A 23,337-nucleotide genomic window follows, 5' to 3' on the forward strand; every position below is an offset into this window, starting at 1 on the left:
CACAACAGTTTATCGGTAGGTCGGGAATCAAACACAGCCCAGACAGCTCAAAGCTACCTTTGACTTATCCTCGAATGTCAAATTTATATTTGTTTATTTATATTTGAACGAGTTTCGAATTTTTTATATAAGGTTGACATTGGAGCTTCTGCTCAACCAATATAGGAGCCATGTATTGATGAATTGGCAAGAGGCAATTGAGGAAAGGAAGATGACAGAAGAGAGAGAGAGAGGGGGAGAGAGAAAGGAGATTATGGCAGTGGGGCAGGAGTGGGGAGAGAAAGGAAAGAATTTTGAGAGGAGTCAGGTGTAATGGGGGGTCATGTATAGGAAGCATTGGGGGCGGTTAACGTACGTAATAAGTAAATAGCACCGTATATTCCGCCACGTTTCGACTTGCATAGGAGAACTTGGCATCCAATTTTCAGGCATTGGTTGTTCATTTCAAAAATCCTTTATCCGGTCAGGAAGGGAGAAATTTAAAATTGTGCGCCTCGATTGAAATCTATTTCTTCATCCCTGTTCATCAAAGGAAAATGGAGTGGCACAAGAATTCATAGCGATGGAAAAGGTTTCGGGGGGGATCTGACATGTCGTCGAGACGTTGCGAAAACGCTGTCTGACATTCAGCCCTCAGCAGCGACGTATAATGAACCAATGAATAATGAATGATCCAAACATGTAACGTCATCACATTTGAGTTAAAATGTAACAAAAAAAAAAAAAAATACCTGGCACCAAGCTTTATCTATTACCTGCACGTGAGTGGAAGGCCATTTGCAAAATGCCATTTCATCATGAAAGTCTGCGAAGAGCAACGGATGGACGGTCTTACAAAATGATTTCACTACGGTGCATCACGTACAGATAGGACACCATTACATCGAGCTTCCAAAAACCTTGGAGCTCCAAAGTAAAGTCAAATAAAGTCAAAAAAAGGAAAAAAGAAAAGAAAAGCGAATTTATTAATATTGTGTGTAGAATTATAGAGCTCAACTGGGTCACCTGTTTGGCATGCTGCGTTTTCCCTCACGGTGCTATGATCCCACCAACAAATCCCATATAGAGTGTGTCCGTTTTGCAATCCCATGATTAGATCCCATATAGTGTGTGTCCGTTCGGAAATCCCATAATTATATCCCATATAGAGTGTGACGTTTGGAAATTCCATAATTAGACCCCATGGAGTGTGGGTGTTCAGCCATCCCACCATCAGATTCCATATAGAGTGTCCGTTTGGTGATCCCACCATCAGATCCCATATGGAGTGTCCGTTCGGCGATCCCACCATCAGATTCGATACAGAGTGTACGTTCGGCAATCCCACCATCAGGTGCCATATAGAGTGTGTCTGCTTGGTAATCCCAAGCTCAGGTCCCATTTAGAGTTTCCCTTCGGCTATCCCAACTTCAGGTCCCATATAGAGTGTGTGCATTTGGTGATGCCACCAACAGATCCCATATAGAGTGTCCGTTCGGTGATCCCACCATGAGATCCCATATGGAGTGTCCATTCGGTGATCCCACCATCAGATCCCATATAGAGTGTCTGTTCGGTGATCCCACCATCAGATCCCATATAGGGTGTCCATTGGGCGATCCCACCATCAGATCCCATATAGAGTGTCCGTTCGGTGATCCCACCATCAGATTCCATATAGTGTCTCCATTGTGCGATCCTACCATCAGATCCCATATAGGGTGTCCATTGGGTGATCCCACCATCAGATCCCATATAGAGTGTCCGTTCGAAGATTCCACCATCAGATCCCATATAGAGTGTCCATTCGGCGATCCCACCATCAGATTCCATTTAGGGTGTCCATTCGGTGATCTCACCATCAGATCCCATATACAGTGTCTGTTCGGTGATCCCACCATCAGATCCCATATAGAGTGTCCGTTTGGTGATCCCACCATCAGATCCCATATAGAGTGTCCATTCGGCGATCCCACCATCAGATCCCATATAGGGTGTCGTTTGGTGATCCCACCATCAGATCCCATATAGAGTGTCCGTTCAGCCATCCCACCATCAGATCCCATATAGAGTGTCCATTCGGCGATCCCACCATTCGATTCCATATAGAGTGTCCATTGGGCGATCCCACCATCAGATCCCATATAGGGTGTCCATTGGGCGATCCCACCATCAGATCCCATATAGAGTGTCCGTTTGGTGATCCCACCATCAGATTCCATATAGAGTGTCCTTTGGGTGATCCCACCATCAGATCCCATATAGAGTGTCCATTCGGCGATCCCACCATCAGATTCCATATAGGGTGTCCATTCGGTGATCCCACCATCAGATCCCATATCGTGTCCATTCGGTGATCCCACCATCAGATCCCATATAGAGGGTCCATTTGGTGATCCCACCATCAGATTCCATATAGGGTGTCCATTCGGTGACCGCACAATCAGATCCCATATAGAGTGTCCATTTGGTGATCTCACCATCAGATTCCATATAGGGTGTCCATTCGGTGATCCCACCATCATATCCCATATAGAGTGTCCATTTGGTGATCCCACCATCAGATCCCATATAGAGTGTCCATTCGGTGATCCCACCATCAGATTCCATATAGGGTGTCCATTCGGTGATCCCACAATCAGATCCCATATAGAGTGTCCATTTGGTGATCCCACCATCAGATTCCATATAGGGTGTCCATTCGGTGATCCCACCATCATATCCCATATAGAGTGTCCATTTGGTGATCCCACCATCAGATCCCATATAGGGTGTCCATTCGGTGATCCCACCATCATATCCCATATAGAGTGTCCATTTGGTGATCCCACCATCAGATTCCATATAGGGTGTCCATTCGGTGATCCCACCATCATATCCCATATAGTGTCCATTTGGTGATCCCACCATCAGATCCCATATAGAGTGTCCATTCGGTGATCCCACCATCAGATCCCATATAGAGTGTCCGTTCAGCCATCCCACCATCAGATCCCATATAGAGTGTCCATTCGGTGATCACACCATCAGATCCCATATAGAGTGTCCATTCGGTGATCCCACCATCAGATTCCATGTAGGGTGTCCATTGGGCGATCCCACCATCAGATCCCATGTAGGGTGTCCTTTGGGTGATCCCACCATCAGATCCCATATAGAGTGTCCATTCGGCGATCCCACCATCAGATTCCATATAGGGTGTCCATTCGGTGATCCCACCATCAGATCCCATATCGTGTCCATTCGGTGATCTCACCATCAGATCCCATATAGAGTGTCCATTTGGTGATCCCACCATCAGATTCCATATAGGGTGTCCATTCGGTGATCCCACCATCAGATCCCATATAGAGTGTCCATTTGGTGATCCCACCATCAGATCCCATATAGTGTCCGTTCGGTGATCCCACCATCAGATCTCAGATAGGGTGTCGTTTGGTGATCCCACCATCAGATCCCATATAGAGTATCCGTTCAGCCATCCCACCATCAGATCCCATATAGAGTGTCCATTCGGCGATCCCACCATCAGATCCCATATAGAGTGTCCGTTCGGTGATTGTCTACTGATGTATTTGTATTACAGGACAGGTCTATCGAAGCGCATTCACGAGCCTCATCATCGTATTTTCAAAAATCTAAAAGTCTTTCAACAAAACCGTTAATGGCAAATATTTATGATTTTTCACCACCGACTTGTTTTGATCATTCGTACCCACGTGACTTGATGTTGATGTGACGTCGTCATTCATTTGGAAAAGGTAATAGTTCAGGTGATGTGTCTCGAACGCCATAAAGTGACCCAAAGTCGAGTTCTATTAATCAGCAGTCTCGTGGAATCCCAGCCGGTGCCTGTGGCCTCCTCGAGCCCACAATGGCGTGGACGCTGCATGCTGATGAGCAAAACAAAGGCTGTAATTGTGCGGCGACCCCAAAACCCCCAAGCCCGGCCCCCCTCGCTCCACCGCCACTCAATACACCCCAAGTCGCTGGAGCCAACGGGCCCTGTGAGCAAAAGAGCAAACAGATGCAATTTGTTACCAACTAAACGTTGCTTTTCTCCGCGCTAATGAATGGAGGGCAGAAACAAAGTGAGACATTGCCGGACAACTTTGATGGATAGCTCTCGGACACGGCCTCGAGCAGGATGCCTCGAATGGACACGCAGGGCGGTTCACACTCACTGCGTATAGGGTCTCCACGGCCATTGTCCCTCCCTGTCATAGCGGGCGTTACCTGTTGTGCGTTACCGATGGTTGTTAATGGGCTGCATGGTGCAGCATGTGGAGCACCCAAGTACGGCCGAGCGGTGTGGTGGACACGCTGGCACCCTCAGGTCACACCGAGATGGATCCGGATCCGGCTACGAGAATTTTCAAAGGGATTCTTCACCATTGGGAGATCGGGCCAAAAACGATACAATGCAGGATATCTCAAAAAGTTGTGGACGGATTCGTATGAAATTTGGCAGAGAGGTAGCGTATGTGACAAGGACGAAATGATTAGATTTTGGTGAAGATCTGGATCCGGATCCGGCTACTAGAAGTTTTTAAGTGATTCTTCACCATTGCGAGTTGGGGCCAAAAACGATACATAGCAGGATATCTGAAAAGGTTGTGGACGGATTTGTATGAAATTTGGCAGAGAGGTAGCGTATGTGACAAGGACGAAATGATTAGATTTTGGTGAAGATCTGGATTCGGATCCGGCTACTAGAAGTTTTTAAGTGATTCTTCACCGTTGCGAGGTAGGGCCAAAAACGATACAATGCAGGATATCTCAAAATGTTGTGGACAGATTCGTACGAAATTTGGCAGAGAGGTTGCGTGTCTGACAAAGACGAAATGATTAGATTTTGGTGAAGATCTGGATCCGGATCCGGCTACTAGAAGTTTTAAAGTGATTCTTCACCGTTGCGAGATTGTGTCAAAAACGATACAAAGCAGGATATCTCAAAAAGTTGTGGACGGATTTGGACGAAACTTGGCAGAGAGGTTGGGTGTCTGACAAGGACGAAATGATTAGATTTCGGTGAAGATCTGGATTCGGATCCGGCTACTAGAAGTTTTTAAGTGATTCTTCACCATTGCGAGATAGAGCCAAAAACGATACAAAGCAGGATATCTCAAAAAGTTGTGGACGGATTTGTATGACATTTGGCAGAGAGGTAGCGTATTTGACAAGGACGAAATGATTAGATTTTGGTGAAGATCTCGATCCGGATCCGGCTACTAGAAGTTTTTAAGTGATTGTTCACCTTTGCGAGATGGAGCCAAAAACGATACAAAGCAGGATATCTCAAAAAGTTGTGGACGGATTTGGACGAAACTTGGCAGAGAGGTTGGGTGTCTGACAAGGACGAAATGATTAGATTTCGGTGAAGATCTGGATTCGGATCCGGCTACTAGAATTTTCAAAGTGATTCTTCACCATTGAGTGATATGGCCAACGAGCCGGAGGTATGCTCTCTACTGAGTGCCGTTCTAGTTTTGGAAGTTTCACCAGAAGGGGAATACTGGAAGAACACGCATATCCTTGGAATTGCTGGGGAGGGTCGGAGGATGACAGAGAGCAGAGGGAGCTGAACAAGACGAGAGGCCATGTTCTGCCAACAAAGCAACAAGCATAACATTCTGTAATCGAATCCTATTCTGTTGCAAATTAAACCCAGATTATGAAGCTCAAAGACGAGTCCACAACCTCTGAACTGTCTCTGTATCAGTCCACTCCTAAGTTGATTTTTGTCTGAAAGGACAGGGTCAGACACTTGTGAGTTATTACGGTGAAATACAAAAGTAAAGTATTCTTCTTCTATTCACCTGCTTTTTATTAGTGTAACGGCAAAGGAATGTAGGTCGAATGTTCTTCTTGAAATCTTTCATATCCTCGTCAAGAAGACAAGAACACAATTTAAAGTTGACATCGTGCCGAAGACAAGGTGATGGTCTATCTGGCCCAGTCGGTGGTGTAAAGTTGAGTGATTGTGGAAAAAGTTGACATGGTGGTGTATCAACTGAGCCTTTCCCTTTCCAAAAATAATTACAGTGTGTAATACTATATTTTGTTTGGCTCATGGCAAGACAGCTTGGAAGTATTCACACCCGCCTTGAAGCTGCCTCGTCTATGTTCGAATCTCGGACCAACTTTAAACTGTCAACCAGGTGTTCCACAGGTATGGTGATTCATCAATGCGTGTGCCGTCCCTCGGATGGACGTTAAACTGGGCGTCCCATCTGATTCGTCCCATCACGTTAAATATCCCACGGTGATGTTTGGAAAGAGTAGGCGAGCTATCTCCGGTACCCGAAACAAATTCCGAATTCCTGCCCTGATTACTTCTGGGAAGGCAATGGCAAACCACCAAGTATAAACCTTTGCCAAGAAACTGCTTTGGCAGCACCGACGCTCTGTAACAGAGTTTGGTGCATCAGCATCACAAAGAGGAATAAGAAAAAAAATGTTGGTGAATAATTCCTTGCTTGGCTAGTTTAATGTTCTTTTGTTAACGGGTGATGTCATGGGTACTGGGAAAGCAACAATACACAAGATTACATTCATATTGCTGATGAATCATTGAGGCAATTGTTGTTAAGGAAAACAAAGGATGGTTGTATAATGAGGATTCCTTAACAAAACCAGAACATCACAGGTTTGTGTGTGTGTTTGTGTGTGTGTGTTTGTGTGTGTGTGTTTGTGTGTGTGTGTGTGTGTTTGTGTGTGTGTGTTTGTGTGTTTGTGTGTGTGTGTGTGTGTGTGTGTTTTAAATATATACTAGTGGGGTATGCTCACACATTGTGTAAAGAATAACAAACCGTGCTTCGTATACAACAACAACAACAACATGCATTTTAAGGCCATTTTCCCTGCTGGAGCGGGGGTTCGCCTTGCGGTCCCCATGACAATCTTCTCCATCTTGCCCTATTTTCTGCATCTCTCCTTGTTAACCCCCTTGCCCGCATTTCTTCTTCGACCATCTTTAGCCAAGTCTTTCTCGGTCTTCCCCGTCCTCTACTTCCTTCTACATTCATTTTCATCACTCTTCTCAACCAGTCACTTTCATCCTTCCTCAACACATGACCAAACCATCTCAACCTGTTCCTCTTCACAGCTTCAATCACAGGCTCTATTCCCATCATCTTTCGCAATTCATCAGTTGTCTTCCTCTCTCTCAACGATACTCCGCACATCCACCGAACCATTCGCATTCGCATTCGCCACATGCTACAGATTCAAGTTGCACGCAACCTTCAGAGTCCCAGGTATCATCTTTTCTGGCTCTGAAAACTGAGTCGCCCCCGGCACCATCGTGTGACTCCATATCTGGTCCCTCTCCTCCAATGATACTTCTGCCGCTGCTGGCTCCGGCCGAAGACTTCGGCCCTGCTCATTGAACTACATACCCACTTCACCGAGCACACGAGATGCGACATGCGGGCACTGCATCTCATCCCATCTGTGATTTGCTTGTTTGGGACAGTAATAGACACAGAAGTCATCAGTGAACTGGTGGACTGCTACCAAGATGGCCTGCCATTGCCAATATTAGTTGATACAGAGGTACACAGTTGTCAGTTAGAGTGGAAAGGTAAGTCAACGTCAGAGGTCCAAACACAGCAGCAAAACCCCTCAAACAGACAGACAAATCATTCTTCCCCGACATCCACTGCCTGATACGTCTCTTCTGCACGATGCCCGTAACATCATGTGAGTGTGAGCGGTTCATTAGCGGACTGAGATGTCTACTGCCATCAATATGTGAAGATCAGATGAATGGACTCCTTGCTACGAACGCACATTCACTATGGTGTGGATTTAGATATGAATGGCATGATTGATGACTTTGCATGGCGAAATCCACGGAGAATGGAGCTTCTGGACATCCTTTAGTAGGGCAAGTGGTCTACTACAGCAAGGTACAAATAGTAAAGCGTCACTTCACTCAGTAGGCCGGCCGGCACCAGCTCACATTCATCAATATTGAATACAATATCTGTATTTTAGCTAAATATTGTCAAGTGAAAACGAAAAGACGAATGCATTTATTTGAAGAAGGCTTGGTAGTAGATTTTGAATCTCCCAGATTTGAAGGGTGCCTTCTCCCAACTGCTATTTTAAGATCTCACCACAGGTGTTCAATGGGATTTAGATCTGGACTCATTGCTGGCCACTTCAGAACAGTCCAGCATGAACCATACCTGGGTGCTTTTTGAAATGTGTTGGGGTCATTGTCCTGCTGAAAGACCCATGACCTTCGACGGAGACCCAGCTTTCTGACACTGGGTTGAACATCATGCTCCAAAATGCCTTTGTAATCTCCTGATTTCATGATGCCATGCACACATTCAAGGTACCCAGTGCCAGAGGCAACACAGCAACCCCAAAACATCAATAAACCTCCTCCATGTTTCACTGTAGGGAAGGTGTTCTTTTCTTTGAAGGCTTCATTTTGTTTTCTGTAAACATAGAGATGATGTGATTTACCTAAAAGCTATAATTTGGTCTCATCTGTCCACAGGACATTCTCCCAGAAGGATTTTGGCTTGCTCAGGTGAATTTTGGTAAACTCCAGTCAGGCTTTGTTATGTCTCTCTTTCTTAGCAGTGGGTCCTCCTGGGTCTCCTACCATAGAACCCCCTTTAATTGAGTTAGCAATGGATGGTGCGAGTTGAAACTGTCGTACCTTGTGTTTGCATGTCAGCTTGAATCTGTTTGGCAGTTGATCGAGGTGCTTTCTCCACCATTCTAACAATCCTTCGCTGCAATCTTCGATCGATTGTTCTCTTTCTACCACGTCCTGGGAGGTTGGCTGCAGTGCCATGGGCCTTAAACTTCCTGATAACATTATGTACAGTGGACACAGGAACATCAAGGTCTCCGGAGATGGACTTGTAGCCTTGACATTGTCCATGCTTGGCTACAATCTCGTGTCTGACCTCCTCAGACAATTCCCTGGTTTTCTTTCTTTTCTCCATGCTCATTGCGGTACACACAGTGACAAAAAACAGCAGAATAACTCCTTTTCTCTCGTCAAACTGGTTGAATGAGTGATTTTTACATTGCAGGCACCTACAACTCACCACAGGTGAGTTCAATTCCAAAGTAAAGGAGAATCACCTGCTTGAAATCTAATTATTTCTAGCAACTTCTAAAAGGTGCCAATAATATTGTGCGGGCCATTTTAGGATTTATTTGTGGAATAAGCTAAGATTTAGTAATGTTTTCAAATTTTTTTTGTTTTGTTCCACTGCAAACCAAAGAAATACACATGTGGATACCAAAATATTTTTTAATTTCAACAACAACCTGGAAGAAATGGTGCATTATTTGAAAAAAGTGCAAGCGTGCCAATATTTTTGGCCACGACTGTGTGTATGTGTGTCTATATATGTATATATACCCATACAACAGTGATGTCTGGATTCCACACATGTTACAGCAACCATCTATTGAACAGATTTTGCTTCAGATGAAGGAGAAGCGGCTTTGTTTTCATGGGAAATGTGTAATTGTGTTTGTGTTTTGGTTGCAGCTTGCCGCTCGTACTGCAAGGTGTCCAAGGGGAAAGTGAAAATAAACATGAAGAAGTATTGCAAGAAAGATTATGGTAACATCCCTTTTACTTCTTCAGTTGTGACTTATTTCTACGTAAAATTGAATCGGCAGAATGTTTTCATCACTTGAATGTTCGTTCTTCCTTTACTTCTATTCGATGGTCGTGCTTCCTGGTCAACATGGAGTGTGAGTGCGGCGTTTAGTTTAATGCATCGGGTTTGCAAATTATTACAGCAAAGCTTTGCAATGCCTCGACGCCATCTTGTTGCATTTCCAAAAACCTCCTGACCCAAACGTTCACTATCGCTGACATATAGTAAAACAAGATAAGTTCCCGTAAACATTCTATTCAGCAATTGGAGCCGATCTTTGGCTTCCATCATTTCGAGTCACTGTCATTGTAAAGCGAACAGGCCCTGCAGCCAAATTGGGACCGACAGCTCATGAGTAGGCCGAAGCAAGTTGGAAAAGACAGCAAAGAACGTGTTTCTGTTGCTGCCAACGTAGCGGCCATGGAACGGTACATTTATCAAGAAAAGAGCATTTGTTTCTTCCCCCTCCTCTCCCTCCCCACTCTTCCTCTTTTGACTTCTCCTTTGCTGTTGGGCCCAGCACTTAACCCAGTCTACTGGCTCACACATCAGAGTGAGGAAATACAACATGGCAACGGGGCTCTTCTTGGCAAGACGCACCGTTCACCAATACTTGGACACGGTGGTATTTCCTGAGCTATGGAGCCACGGTTTTCGGATTCGACGGTCTGGCACGCGGGCCGTGAGAGTGTATCGCTGCCAGCATCTAATCATTGAAGCAGGACATAGATGGGTATATTCGAAAACGATGTGAACCTTTCCCTCTCAAACATGGTGGAACATTTTCCACGGGTTGTTCAACTTAGTTAGTAATAAATGAAGACGAGGCAAGCTTCAGCATTGTTTACGCGTTAAAACGTGTGCATCATCGACTTCCCCTATCACGATGCGTGCATCAACATTGACCTCGGTCTTTTTTCAAAAGGGCATTGGTCAATGTCAATATGGGTTTTGTGAAAGAAAATATTCTTTGAAAGTTGAAATTTCATTCGCTTGACTAAAAATCAATAGCACGGCGAGGCAGAACCTGTGCGAAAGGCGCATTGCACGAAGGCTTTGTTGAATTTGAAGCAGGTCCACTACAATTTTGAGCGATGTGTTTTCCACAGAGCGGGCCTGCATTGACCGGTCGTTGAACTACAGGTTGAAACCCAGAAGCAGACTTGTTTTGGCAGACCTGGTTCAAACACTGTGAAGGGAATGTGCGGGGGAACGCCACCAAGGAAATGCGGTACAGGAGCATAGTTCAGCAGTATGAGGCATATGTTAAAACTTTGTCAAAGTGAACTCAAAGCCCAAAAAAATCTATGAAAAATTGCCTCAAGGAAAGTGGAAAATTCCATCTCAGTGCACTTTGTGTTGGGAAGAATTACTTATACCTTGATACCTACTGTTTGCTTCACGCAACAATGGAAGAGGTCGACTCATTAACATAATATAATCAATGATCACTGATTTAATGGAAGAATTCTTTCATGCAGAATGTCGACTACTCCGACTACTACTGCTGCTTTCACAGCCCAATTATTCCCACCATGTGAGATTGGAATAGTAGGGTTTATTCCTGTAACCAGCTCTGCAGTCTTCTTCTTCTTCTCTCTTTATATATTAGTATCTACTAGCAACGGTACCCGCCCTAAGGGCGGGGCTTCAATTGGGAGGCCCAAATGAAAAGGCAAAATATCAGCAATTGAAGGCTTTTTTTATTTTAAACGATTTTTATAAACATCCGTTACATCATATCACACGCAAATCATCAAAATCTAAACAGTATTTGTAGAATTTCAATAAATAGAAGCCACATCACTGTTCATATCGGTAAATATTATTCCATCGTGTTTGGAAAAATTGGAAAATTGGAAAAATTGGAAATTGGAAAAATTGGAAAATTGGGGAAAAATTGGAAAAACAATATAGCCTCTTTTACTCCAGGGGGTTTGAAAAAACTGGAAAATTGGGGGAAAAAAATGGAAAAACAATATAGCCTATTTTACTCCAGGGGTTCCCAGGATTACCCACCTAAAATTTCGTTGCGATCGATTCAGCTGTTTTTGCGGTACCTGGGAAAGGACAGATGGACAGACATTTGGTGAATTATAGTAAGATATAAGAACAGCCTGGCAGGATGGCATAGCAGTATGCACATTCACCTCTAAGCCATCTATCCTGGGTTTGAATCCAGACCCAGCTATAAACAGTCATCCTGGTGTTTCACAGGCAGGATGATTCGTCAATGTGTGCACGGTCCCTCGGATGGACGTTAAACTGGACGTCCTGTCTGCTGGCATTAGTTCGTGGATGTTAAAGATCCCAACGGTGCCCTTTGTGAAGAGTAGGCAAGCCAATGCCGGCATCTGAACGAATTACAAATTCCTGCCCTAACTACTGCTTGGAGAGGGATGGCAAACCGCCCAGCATGACCACAGGCCTGGAAACTGCTTCAGCAGAACCAACGCGCTGTAACACAGAATATGGTATATCGAATTGTATATAAGAACAGCCAACCAGCAATGCAGGACACTTATAAAGATGAATGAGTCTAAATATTATTATTTATTAGTATTAATATAAATGATACAAACACTGTGAAGATCAAAACTCCTATGTTGTCACAACATGCAACTCTCTTTGATCGTTTTCCTGCCTTCATGAAGCGATGAGGAATTGGTGAGGTGCACAAATGTATATCAAGATTCTTTGCAGGATTAGCACAGGCCAAGGCCTGCCTTTTGGACTGCAGGCCGAACCCAAAGTGTCAAGGAATATTTCATATTTATGTTCCCAGTTGCAAAACAGTTGTGCTTAGTTTGAGGAAGTATTAGACCACAACTCTCTTCGTGGGTAAGAAACACGATTGGCATTGAATTTAATTATTAGGGAGGGATCTTGCCTCCATTGTAAATTCTCCAAAGCATGATCGCGATGGGTCTTTGGCCTGGCTGGGCTCTCAGGTTGGCACTGATCCTGACACTGCCCCAATAACAGCAAAACAGGTTGGATATTTGGTGTGGAATACTGACGGTGCCACTGTGTTTGTTCTGAAGTTTTGGTCGATTTGTTTTACCAGTTAAACCTGCCCAAGTGATATAACGAAGAGGCTTTTTTTTCTTTTTTTTTGTATACAAGATCGAGGCTCGTGTAGGAGCTAACATCAATCACAAAAAAAAAAACCGGACACAAAATATACAACAAAGAGCAATCGGAGATTGCAGACCCTCGCCAGGATGTCTTTTCAGTGGTTTTGAAGGCTTTTGTGTTAAAACAAATATGGCGGCCGAACCACGTGACCGATGACGTCATCTTTTTTTTCTTCACTAATTTATGCCGACATGCTGCTCAAGAAATTTCATCTTCATCGGATGAAGTTTTGTACTTGTCGAATTATGACGTCATAATGGAGGCACCTATGACATCATCATTAACATATTTTATTCCCCATGGAGAGTTCTTTACAATGAGCCATGTCTCATTTTTTTTCTATTCAGCGCTTTCGGAGATATAGAGGTGCAACGTTTTTCGGTTTTTCCAAGATGGCGGCCGAACCACGTGACCTATGACGTCATAATTATCATTAAAAAATTATACAGGTGGAGTTGTACCTATGGTGAAAATTTCCTGTCAATCGGACCAACAGTTGCAGAGAAAATCATATAAATTCTGTGCGGACAAACAGACAAACAAACAAGACGTCATGCGGAGCATGATACTTGCAAAATCCGCCCCCACCCCAAGGAAAGAAAAATTCCATTGATACAGCAAATTGTCCATTTCATCAAGATTAAAATTGACAATCGTGATCAAAGCTCGGGTCAATAGGAAAAAAAGTGACGATTTTTCAGATGAAAAATGATGATTTTGGAAGGTTGACCTTGAGTTGACGTTTGACCTTTTGACCTCAAAAATAGTTAGTTTCCCTATTTAGTGACTCAATGTGCAAATGCTGTTCAACTTTCAATTCAATCTGATGAAAATTGAGGATTTTTGAAACTTGGCCTAAGTTGACCTTTTGGCCTATGTTGACCTCAAAAAAACTTGGTGGTTGAATTCAGTGACCAGATATGGTTCTTCGGAGGATTAGCTCCTGCTAATCATCCGTGCCGTTTACTTGTACCAAATTCCACCAGAAAATTGTGAGAGTCGATATGTTACAATAGGGCCGTCCTATTCAAATTCCAAGTCAATTGGATGAAAATTTAGGATTTTAGAAATTTGGCCTATGTTGACCTTTTGGTCTATGCTGACCTCAAAAATACTTGGTGGTTGAATTCAGTGACCAGATATGCAAGTCCTCTTCAAATTCCAAGTCAATTGGAAGAAAATTGAGGATTTTAGAAATTTGGCCTATGTTGACCTTTTGGTCTATGCTGACCTCAAAAATACTTGGTGGTTGAATTCAGTAACCAGATATGCAAGTCCTCTTCAAATTTCAGGTCAATTGGATGAAAACTGAGGATTTGAGTAATTTAGCACATTTAGCACAGGAGGTATAAAACACATGGACATTTGCCATTTGGAGAGGCTGCTTGGGATTTTAAAAAATCAGGCCGTGGGATGCTCTGACCTGGCAAGGAATCTTTTATATATACTGTATATTCCCAGTTGCTGAAGCACACGTGCATAGTCGGTGCAACAAATTGGCCACAGGTAAACCATGACGGGCATCGAGTCTGCTGATTGTGCTATATTTGTCGAAGATGCACCTTCGCTTTATCTGTGCGTTTGTCTCCACAGTTGTGCAGGTTTACTTGAAGGGAAAGGAGACGTTGCGGGATTGGACTCATTTTAGCGCTGAAATCCGTGCCGTTTACAAGTGGAGAACGGCAATGTCCACCGAAGGCGGCTGGGGCGCACCTCTCAGACGCAGTCGCGGCGGAGCACATCGCCGCACGGCGCAGCGTCAGCCTCTCTGGATCCGTAGTCGGGACCTGACCTGTCGTTGCCAGCGCCTCCGAGCAGGCCGCAGCTACCTCATTCTTGGCGCAGCGTTCCGTCAGGGTCCTGCTGCTGAGGATGGAACTGCAGGTCCCCCTCCAGGAGCCGGATCTTCACCTGTGCTACTGGTGGACAGGTCAAGCCTGGTCATACAGTGGCGCGATGCCTGGGCACGCCGAATGCGTCGCATTCAGAGGAAGGAACGGGCTGGGAAGTGTGGCAGCCCTTAAAGTCCAGAAAAAAATTGGAGTGGTCGGAACGGGACTTTGGGAGAGGATCGGGAGAATAGCTTATTGATTGAAGATGGTGGTGAATACGAGAGAGGAAAAGGGTTAGCTCAAAGGATGTCCAACCTGTTAACATAAAGAGGTGGTTTATCTGAGTAAACAGAGCTCTTACCTGGTCACCAAATCCTTCCAGGTATAAATAAAGGTTCAATCTGCTGTAATAATAAGGTTATTATTAAAAACTTGCAAAATCACTCTCATTATGAGACAGGTACCGAGTTATTGGTCGCAGTCGCAAGGACGAGGGTGAAACCACAAAGTGGACGCACTTGGTAACATCACATTCGGTTGGTAGAGAATTGTTGATATAATTTGAATTCTGCTAGTATAGTATATATTTGGGGCTGGTAGTATGGTCGTATAGGGGTAATTTGGAAGAGGGAGTTGAGGGGTGGGTCGAGGGAGGGTGACACAGGAAACCTGGATTATTCGCCTCATTTGTATGAACATTCATCCATTTCTTTTGAAGAAAACGACCAACATTTGGTATTTCGACTACGAATCGTGATGTCGAAGCACAGAAGTGGGATAAAAGAGAAATTGTGAGGTCACCAAACAACAAGGTGGCATTAGAAGGTGGACTCGAGTTTTTATATTCCTTTCTGTTGCTTTTGAATTGTGTGCAAAGTAAATACATCGGAGAGATTGAAACGATGCAAGAGAAACGGGGGGGGGGGGTGGGGGGGGGGGGGAAACTGCTATGATGGGAATCACAAGGCCGTACATCTCTTGTTTACATCACCCCGAGTGGCATCGACACACGTTGGGCCGACGTTGGGCCGCCGACACATCAACACCACATCTCTGAAAACAAGTAATTTAGGTCGGTACTGTAAGCCGTCGTGCATGACATTGCGAATGAAGCATGGGCTCGCGTGCTTAGAGGAAAACAAACTTTTTGTTCTGCTGTTTTTTGTGCGACTCGACATACCTGAGAATGTTTCATCGTCACACGGCCCTGACAAAAATGGCTGCTTTCTCAAGTTGTCGATTGGTCGATATGTTACAAAGGTGGCGAGAATGAGGTAGCTTCGATAACAAAAGGTAATTTACAGAAATCTGAAATAGTCAACTTAGCCGGCTGTTTGCTAGATATGGGCAAACTTCCCAGGTAGCCAACGGGGCTGCAATGATTGGCTGGCACACCAGGTGGGGGCACACCCGACCTAGCAGCTGCACCGACGGTGATCCAGAGTCGGGTGCACCGATCTAGCGTCTCTGCACCGATCTAGCGTCGTTGCTTACCTGAGGAAATCCTCGCAGCGAACACCATCAAATTCCACCAGAAAACGTGAAATCCTCACCGGCAACAATTTGGTTGTCACGTGACCGTCGTTAAATCATAGGCCGAGAAAGTGGGACACTGGCGAGGACATGTCTGCAAAATGCGGCCGATCTATTTATGCATGTGAAGAATGCATACCAGAATTGTCCAAGTCACTTGGAGTTAAATACTTGTAATGGCTTCAATGAAAGCAGATTGTTTTCGGTTTACGATGTTATTTTTGGGTTTTTCTTTCGACTGTACATGGCAGCGTATAAGGCTGAATTTGCGACCCGCGGACAAAATAGATTATATGTTAGGCTGCTCGGCTGTATATTGTGCATGAATGAGTCGCTGTGAAAGATGTAGCTAACGTGATGGGCATCCGAAGGTTGCCTTTGCGAAAAGAGGCCTAGCGATTCCGCCATTTTAAGTACGACTCCAAGCAGGAAGTGTTCAAACAAACATGGCGGCATGCGATACCTACCGCAGTGTTCTATGTAAACCTATTTAATTCCCCTCTCGTTGATAACTTTGGGACGAGTATGTTTTAGTTATAATAATGATTATGCAGGAAATGTTATTCTAATTTCTATGTTTGACGTATTGTTAGATCTAAACCTGCCAAAAATCAAATAAAGTGCTTGCAGTACTATGGATCGAGAATCCACAGCACATCTTTATTACAAAGATTTGTTTTTCACTTCCTGTGTTGTGCAAAAGAGACAATCGTATTGTTCTTTTTTCAGAAATATCCTTCGACAAAAACACTTGGTAAGGAGATCGAGTGCAACCAGGTTTGAGCGAAGAAGAATAGATGGACAGGTGGGCAGGGTGTGGGTGACCAATTGCATCGGGAGATGGGAAGCAATTATTTATGTAGACTTGACTTTCAGCATGATCATATTAAGAGTATATCCTAGAGGAGACTGGGTGGGGAGGGAGTGAGTTGGGAGGGAGGGGGGAAGACAACATTGCTATAACAACAACTTGAACTGCATTTGGTAGAGAGCATACCTCCGCCAGGCTGAATAGTTTATGTTTTGCATCCCACTGATAGGACGAATCTGGATTCGGACCTGAACCAAAATCTAATCGGCTGGTTCTTGTCACCTCAACAACTCTTCCGCCAAGTTTAGTCATAACTCGTCCATAACGTTTTAAAATATCATGTTATAAATCGTTTTTCACCCGATCTCTCAATGGTGAAGAATCACTTAAAAATTAAATAATTCTTGTATCCGAATCCATATTCAGATCTTCTCCAAAATTGAATCGATTCTTCCTTGTCACACACAATCGATCCACCAAGTTTCGTCCAAATCCGTCCATAACTTTTTGAGATATCCTGCTATATGTTGGTTTTAGCCCGATCACTCAATGGTGAAGAATCACTTAAAAATTAAATAATTCTCGTATCCGAAGCTATATTCAGATCTTCTCCAAAATTGGATTGATGAATCCTTGTCACACACACAATCGATCCACCAAGTTTCGTCCAAATCCGTCCATAACCTTTTGAGATATCCTGCTTTATGTTGGTTTTAGCCCGATCACTCAATGGTGAAGAATCACTTAAAAATTAAATAACTCTCATATCCGAATCCATATTCAGATCTTCACCAAAATCTAATCATTTCGTCCCTGTCACATACACTATCTCTCTGCCAAATTTCGTCTGCAACCGTCCACAACTTTTTGAGACAAATGGGCTTATTCAAATGCTCCGAACTTGGACCAACGCCGCGATGACATCATCACGAAGATGCCGTGACTGCAAACCCAGAATGGCCCCTAACAGTACAATAATGTCAAAGTCAAAAGCTTTCACCAAGCAGATAAAAAGTGAAGCTGTCGACCAGTTTCGCCATTGTTGGGCCTCGTCAGGGCAACACATCGCTGGATGAAGCTTCAAAGTCACAAAGTGGAGGGAATATTGGTTGAGCGAACCGATACACGACACCACAATGTGTTTGGTTCAATTTGAGAAATGAATATAATAATAAGAACACTCTTCGATGTCACGGCGTCGACCAATATGCCACCGCCCACATTATTACATCATTATAATACTTGTACCAAGTTTGATTTAAATCCATTCAGCTGTTCTCAAGTTATCACATTTTTACCTGACATGACCTCTGACCTTTGACTTATTGACCCCAAAATGTAATCAGTTCATGTTTACATCATTATACATAACTGTACCAAGTTTTAATTTCAATCCCTTCAGCTGTTCACAAGTTATCATATTTTTACCTGACATAACCTCTGACCTTTGACTTAGTGACCCCAACATTTAGTCAGTTCACGTTTACATCATCATACATACCTGTACCAAGTTTTAATTTCAATCCCTTCAGCTGTTCACACGTTATCATATTTTTACCTGACATGACCTCTGCACTTTGACTTATTGACCCCAAAATGTAATCAGTTCATGTTTACATCTTTATACATACCTGTACCAAGTTTTAATTTCAATCCCTTCAGCTGTTCACAAGTTATCATATTTTTACCTGACATGACCTCTGACCCTTGACCTTTGACCTCGAGACTCCAAAATCTAATCAGTTAATCTTTACATCATTATACATACCTGTTTGAAATTAGTTTCATTATACAAAGTTATATACAAAGTATTCAAAGTTTGTTATACAAAGTACAAAGTATACAAAGTATACAACATTATATACAAAGTTTGAAATTAGATCCCTTTAGCCGTTCACAAGTTATAGACCTATTACAGACTTTGACCTTTGACCTCTTGACCCTAAATACAAGATGAAGCTGTGAAGTAAATTTGGGAAGGTTTCCAACAAGGTGATAAGATCCAGTACTTTGATGCTACAGTACCAACTTTTCAGCAATCTTGAGATCTTAGGGTCGTGAGTTTGAGCCCCTGTGATGCCAATGAATTAACACCAGGTAGGTTGACTCAGCCTGAGTACCATCCTGAGGTTGGCAAAATGAGTACGAGCTGATTGGTACTGGGGGGGGGGGGGGGGCTTGCATCACTGGCATAGCTGTCCCCCCAGAAAAGAATGAGCCACAGCATGCGTACGAACCACCACCACCCCAGGTGTCAGCATGGCATGGACTACTCATGACACATGGAGTAGGAAGCGCTCCACATATTACATATTCCATGTGAAAAGAATGAACTTTTCCCCCCTTCTGTTTCAACCCTCCCCCATACCTTGCCATATACCCCCCATTTATCTTCTCCCTTTCCTCTCCTGTCCTAATCTCCTTAATATCCTTTCCCTTTTTCTCTCCACTGCCCTCTGCTAATTTATCCTCCCTGACTTTCTATCCATGCATTTCCTCTTCCCAAAACTCAGTTGATTTAACCCCGCCCCACACCTTATTTCACCCCACCTCTCCTCATGTCTCTCTTGTGAACGTTATATGAAGAAGACCATAACACCTGGACGACCACAAACAACCCGTGAGCACTATTCTCCCTAGTTATCTATTATTCTACTATTCTAGTTAGTACTCTCTATTCTAGTTCTAGAACAAGAAGGTTCTAGTTCTAGAAGTTCTAGTTATTCTAGTTCTAGTATTCTAGTTAGTATTCTAGTTAGTTAGTTCTAGTTAGTTATCTACTATTCTAGTTAGCACTCTCTACTCTAGTTCTAGTTCTAGAACAAGAAGGTTCTAGTTCTAGAAGTTCTCGTTATTCTAGTTCTAGTATTCTAGTTAGTTCGTTCTAGTTAGTTATCTACTATTCTAGTTAGTACTCTCTATTCTAGTTCTAGTTCTAGAACAAGAAGGTTCTAGTTCTAGAACAAGAAGGTTCTAGTTCTAGAAGTTCTAGTTATTCTAGTTCTAGTATTCTAGTTAGTATATAGTTAGTTAGTTCTAGTTAGTTATCTACTATTCTAGTTAGCACTCTCTACTCTAGTTCTAGTTCTAGAACAAGAAGGTTCTAGTTCTAGAAGTTCTCGTTATACTAGTTCTAGTATTCTAGTTAGTTCGTTCTAGTTAGTTATCTACTATTCTAGTTAGTACTCTCTATTCTAGTTCTAGTTCTAGAACAAGAAGGTTCTAGTTCTAGAAGTTCTAGTTATTCTAGTTCTAGTATTCTAGTTAGTATTCTAGTAAGTTAGTTCTAGTTAGTTATCTACTATTCTAGTTGGTACTCTCTATTCTAGTTCTAGTTCTAGAACAAGAAGGTTCTAGTTCTAGAAGTTCTAGTTATTCTAGTTCTAGTATTCTAGTTAGTATTCTAGTTAGTTAGTTCTAGTTAGTTATCTACTATTCTAGTTGGTACTCTCTATTCTAGCTCTAGTTCTAGAACAAGAACGTTCTAGTTCTAGAAGTTCTAGTTATTCTAGTTCTTTTTTTTTCTTCTTTTTTTTGTATACAAGATTGAGGTTCGTGAAAGAGCGAACATTATTCACACAGAAAGACAAACCGACACATAAAACATATAACATCGGGAGCGGTAGACAAGATGGGGAGAGAGGGGGAAGGACACAAACACAACATTTGAGAGCAGGGACCGAGAGACATGGAGACATCGAGAGATCTGTGGGAGGGAGAGGGCTTTGGGGGGGAGGCATGGGAAGGGGGGGGGGGGGGGTGGGAGAGGTATAAAACATATGGACACTGCCAGGACTTCCAGGAAAGAAGTTGGAATTTCAAACAAGGTGGATCTGGGGTGAATTAGTGGGGGTAGAAAAGATCAAGGTTTTGGATGGGGGAAGATAAGAGATGGTGGTGAACAGCTGTTTTAAAGACCTGGAGGGAGGAGTGGGATTGAAGGGAGTGAGGGAGTTTGTTCCAGAGGCGGGAGAAAAGAGGAATGAAAGAGTGAAGGTGAGCGGAGAGCCGAGATTTCAGCAGTTTAACCATCAGAGGGTTGCTGGCAGATCTTGTATTCTAGTTGGTATTCTAGTTAGTATTCTAGGTAGTTAGTTCTAGTTAGTTATCTACTATTCTAGTTAGTACTATCTATTCTAGTTCTAGAACAACAAGGTTCTAGTTCTAGTTATTCTAGTTCTAGTATTCTAGTTAGTTAGTTCTAGTTAGTTATCTACTATTCTAGTTGGTACTCTCTATTCTAGTTCTAGTTCTAGAACCAGAAGGTTCTAGTTCTAGAAGTTCTAGTTATTCTAGTTAGTATTCTAGTTAGTTAGTTCTAGTTAGTTATCTACTATTCTAGTTAGTACTCTCTATTCTAGTTGTAGTTCTAGAACAAGAAGGTTCTAGTTCTAGAAGTTCTAGTTATTCTAGTTCTAGTATCCTAGTTAGTATTCTCGTTAGTTAGTTCTAGTTAGTTATCTACTATTCTAGTTAGTAGGGTATCTCCCTAGTTTCTCTAAATCAGAACAATTATTTATTTTTCCCCCCAAATATTTCAGTCCTGTATTTCCATCAATATGGCGGTCGTTTTGGCAAACAATCTTTTCCAGCACAGGTATCCCCAGCTCTCGGGTCTCACCTATCTTCCGGAGTTAAGATGGCGGTGGGATAAATAAATGGAGCGGCGGCAAATCAGGTAATTTGCAGCGCCGGTTTGGTTTTGCTTTGTCGACACAAAGGAAGTTTAAGCCACAGGTAAAAGCAAATTAAATATCGAGTCGTTTGAACCTTTTGCTTCCCAGGTGCGCTGAACAAACGTCGGCAGCCATCATTAAAAGTTTGGAAAGTTTTCATTCATCCCTTTTCCCCCCAGAGTTCCTTTTGACCTCCCGGTTATGCTGCACCCAAACTTGTGTAGCCAAGGTTCGAATCCCGACCAGACTGTAAACCCGACCTGGTGTTTCGGGTGATGGATGAATAGGTGTGTCCGCCATTGCAAACACCTTGAGCCAGAGGACCCGTCTGACGGCACTCACTGGTCGTTGGTGGACGTTGTAGACCCCACGTGAACTTCGAGGCGAGTTATCGCCGGTACTGTGAACAAATATGACAAATTCCGGTGATTGCTGGGACAGTAAACGGTAAACTACAGAGTGTATTCTCTGCCAAGAGACTGCTCCAACATCACGGAAGCTGGAAGCACTGTGGACATGGGATCGGAACGTGTACAGGTAATAGTGTGGACATGGGATCGGAACGTGGACAGGTAATAGTGTGGACATGGGATCGGAACGTGTACAGGTAATCGTGTGGACATGGGATCGGAACGTGCACAGGTAATAGTGTTGACATGGGATCGGAACGTGTACAGGTAATAGTGCGGACATGGGATCGGAATGTGTACAGGTATTGTATGGACATCGGATCGGAATATGTATAGGTACAATGTGGACATGGGATCGGAACGTGTACAGGTAATATTGTGGACATGGGATCGGAATGTGTACAGGTATAATAGTGTGGACATGGGATCGGAACGTGTGCAGGTAACAGTGTGGACATGGGATCGGAACGTGTACAGGTAATATTGTGGACATGGGATCGGAACGTGTACACGTAATAGTGTGGACATGGGATCGGAACGTGTACAGGTAATAGTGTGGACATGGGATCGGAACGTGTACAGGTAATAGTGTGGACATGGGATCGGAACGTGTACAGGTTATAGTGTGGACATGGGATCGGAACGTGTACAGGTAATAGTGTGGACATGGGATCGGAACGTGTACAGGTAACAGTGTGGACATGGTATCGGAACGTGTACAGGTAATAGTGTGGACATGGGATCGGAAAGTGTACAGGTAATAGTGTGGACATGGAATCGGAACGTGCACAGCTATAATAGTGTGGATATGGGATCGGAACGTGTACAGGCAACAGTGTGGACAAGGGATCGGAACGTGTACAGGTAATAGTGTGGACATGGGATCGGAATGTGTCCATGTATTGTATGGACATCGGATCGGAATATGTACAGATACAATGTGGACATGGGATCGGAACGTGTACAGGTAACAGTGTGGACATGGGATCGGAACGTGTACAGGTAACAGTGTGGACATGGAATCGGAACGTGTACAGGAAATAGTGTGGACATGGGATCGGAACGTGTACAGGTATAATATTGTGGACATGGGATCGGAACGTGTACAGGTATAATAGTGTGGACATGGGATCGGAACGTGTACAGGTAATAGTGTGGACATGGGATCGGAAAGTGTACAGGTAATATTGTGGACATGGGATCGGAACGTGTACAGGTATAGTGTGGACATGGGATCGGAACGTGTACAGGTAATGATGTGGACATGGGATCGGAACGTTTACAGGTAATAGTGTGGACATGGGATCGGAACGT

General features: G+C 43.6%; 1 protein-coding gene across 3 annotated transcripts in view; it reads left to right on the forward strand.

Annotated features, from left to right (window-relative positions):
- The window catches only part of LOC137439669 (netrin-1), a 246,676-nt gene extending 229,907 nt beyond the window's left edge, over positions 1–16,769 (forward strand). For all 3 annotated transcript variants that reach the window (XM_068135649.2, XM_068135650.2, XM_068135648.2), the window contains exons 6-7: positions 9,509–9,583; positions 14,355–16,769. In XM_068135649.2, coding sequence (XP_067991750.1) covers positions 9,509–9,583; positions 14,355–14,785 — 506 coding nt within the window. In that variant the 3' untranslated portion in view covers positions 14,786–16,769. The remainder of the gene's footprint in view (positions 1–9,508; positions 9,584–14,354) is intronic.
- Positions 16,770–23,337: the final 6,568 nt, after the last annotated feature.

Source organism: Myxine glutinosa, chromosome 5, assembly GCF_964187855.1.
Source record: "Myxine glutinosa chromosome 5, kmMyxGlut1.1, whole genome shotgun sequence".
In the NCBI taxonomy this organism is placed as follows: Eukaryota; Metazoa; Chordata; class Myxini; order Myxiniformes; family Myxinidae; genus Myxine; species Myxine glutinosa.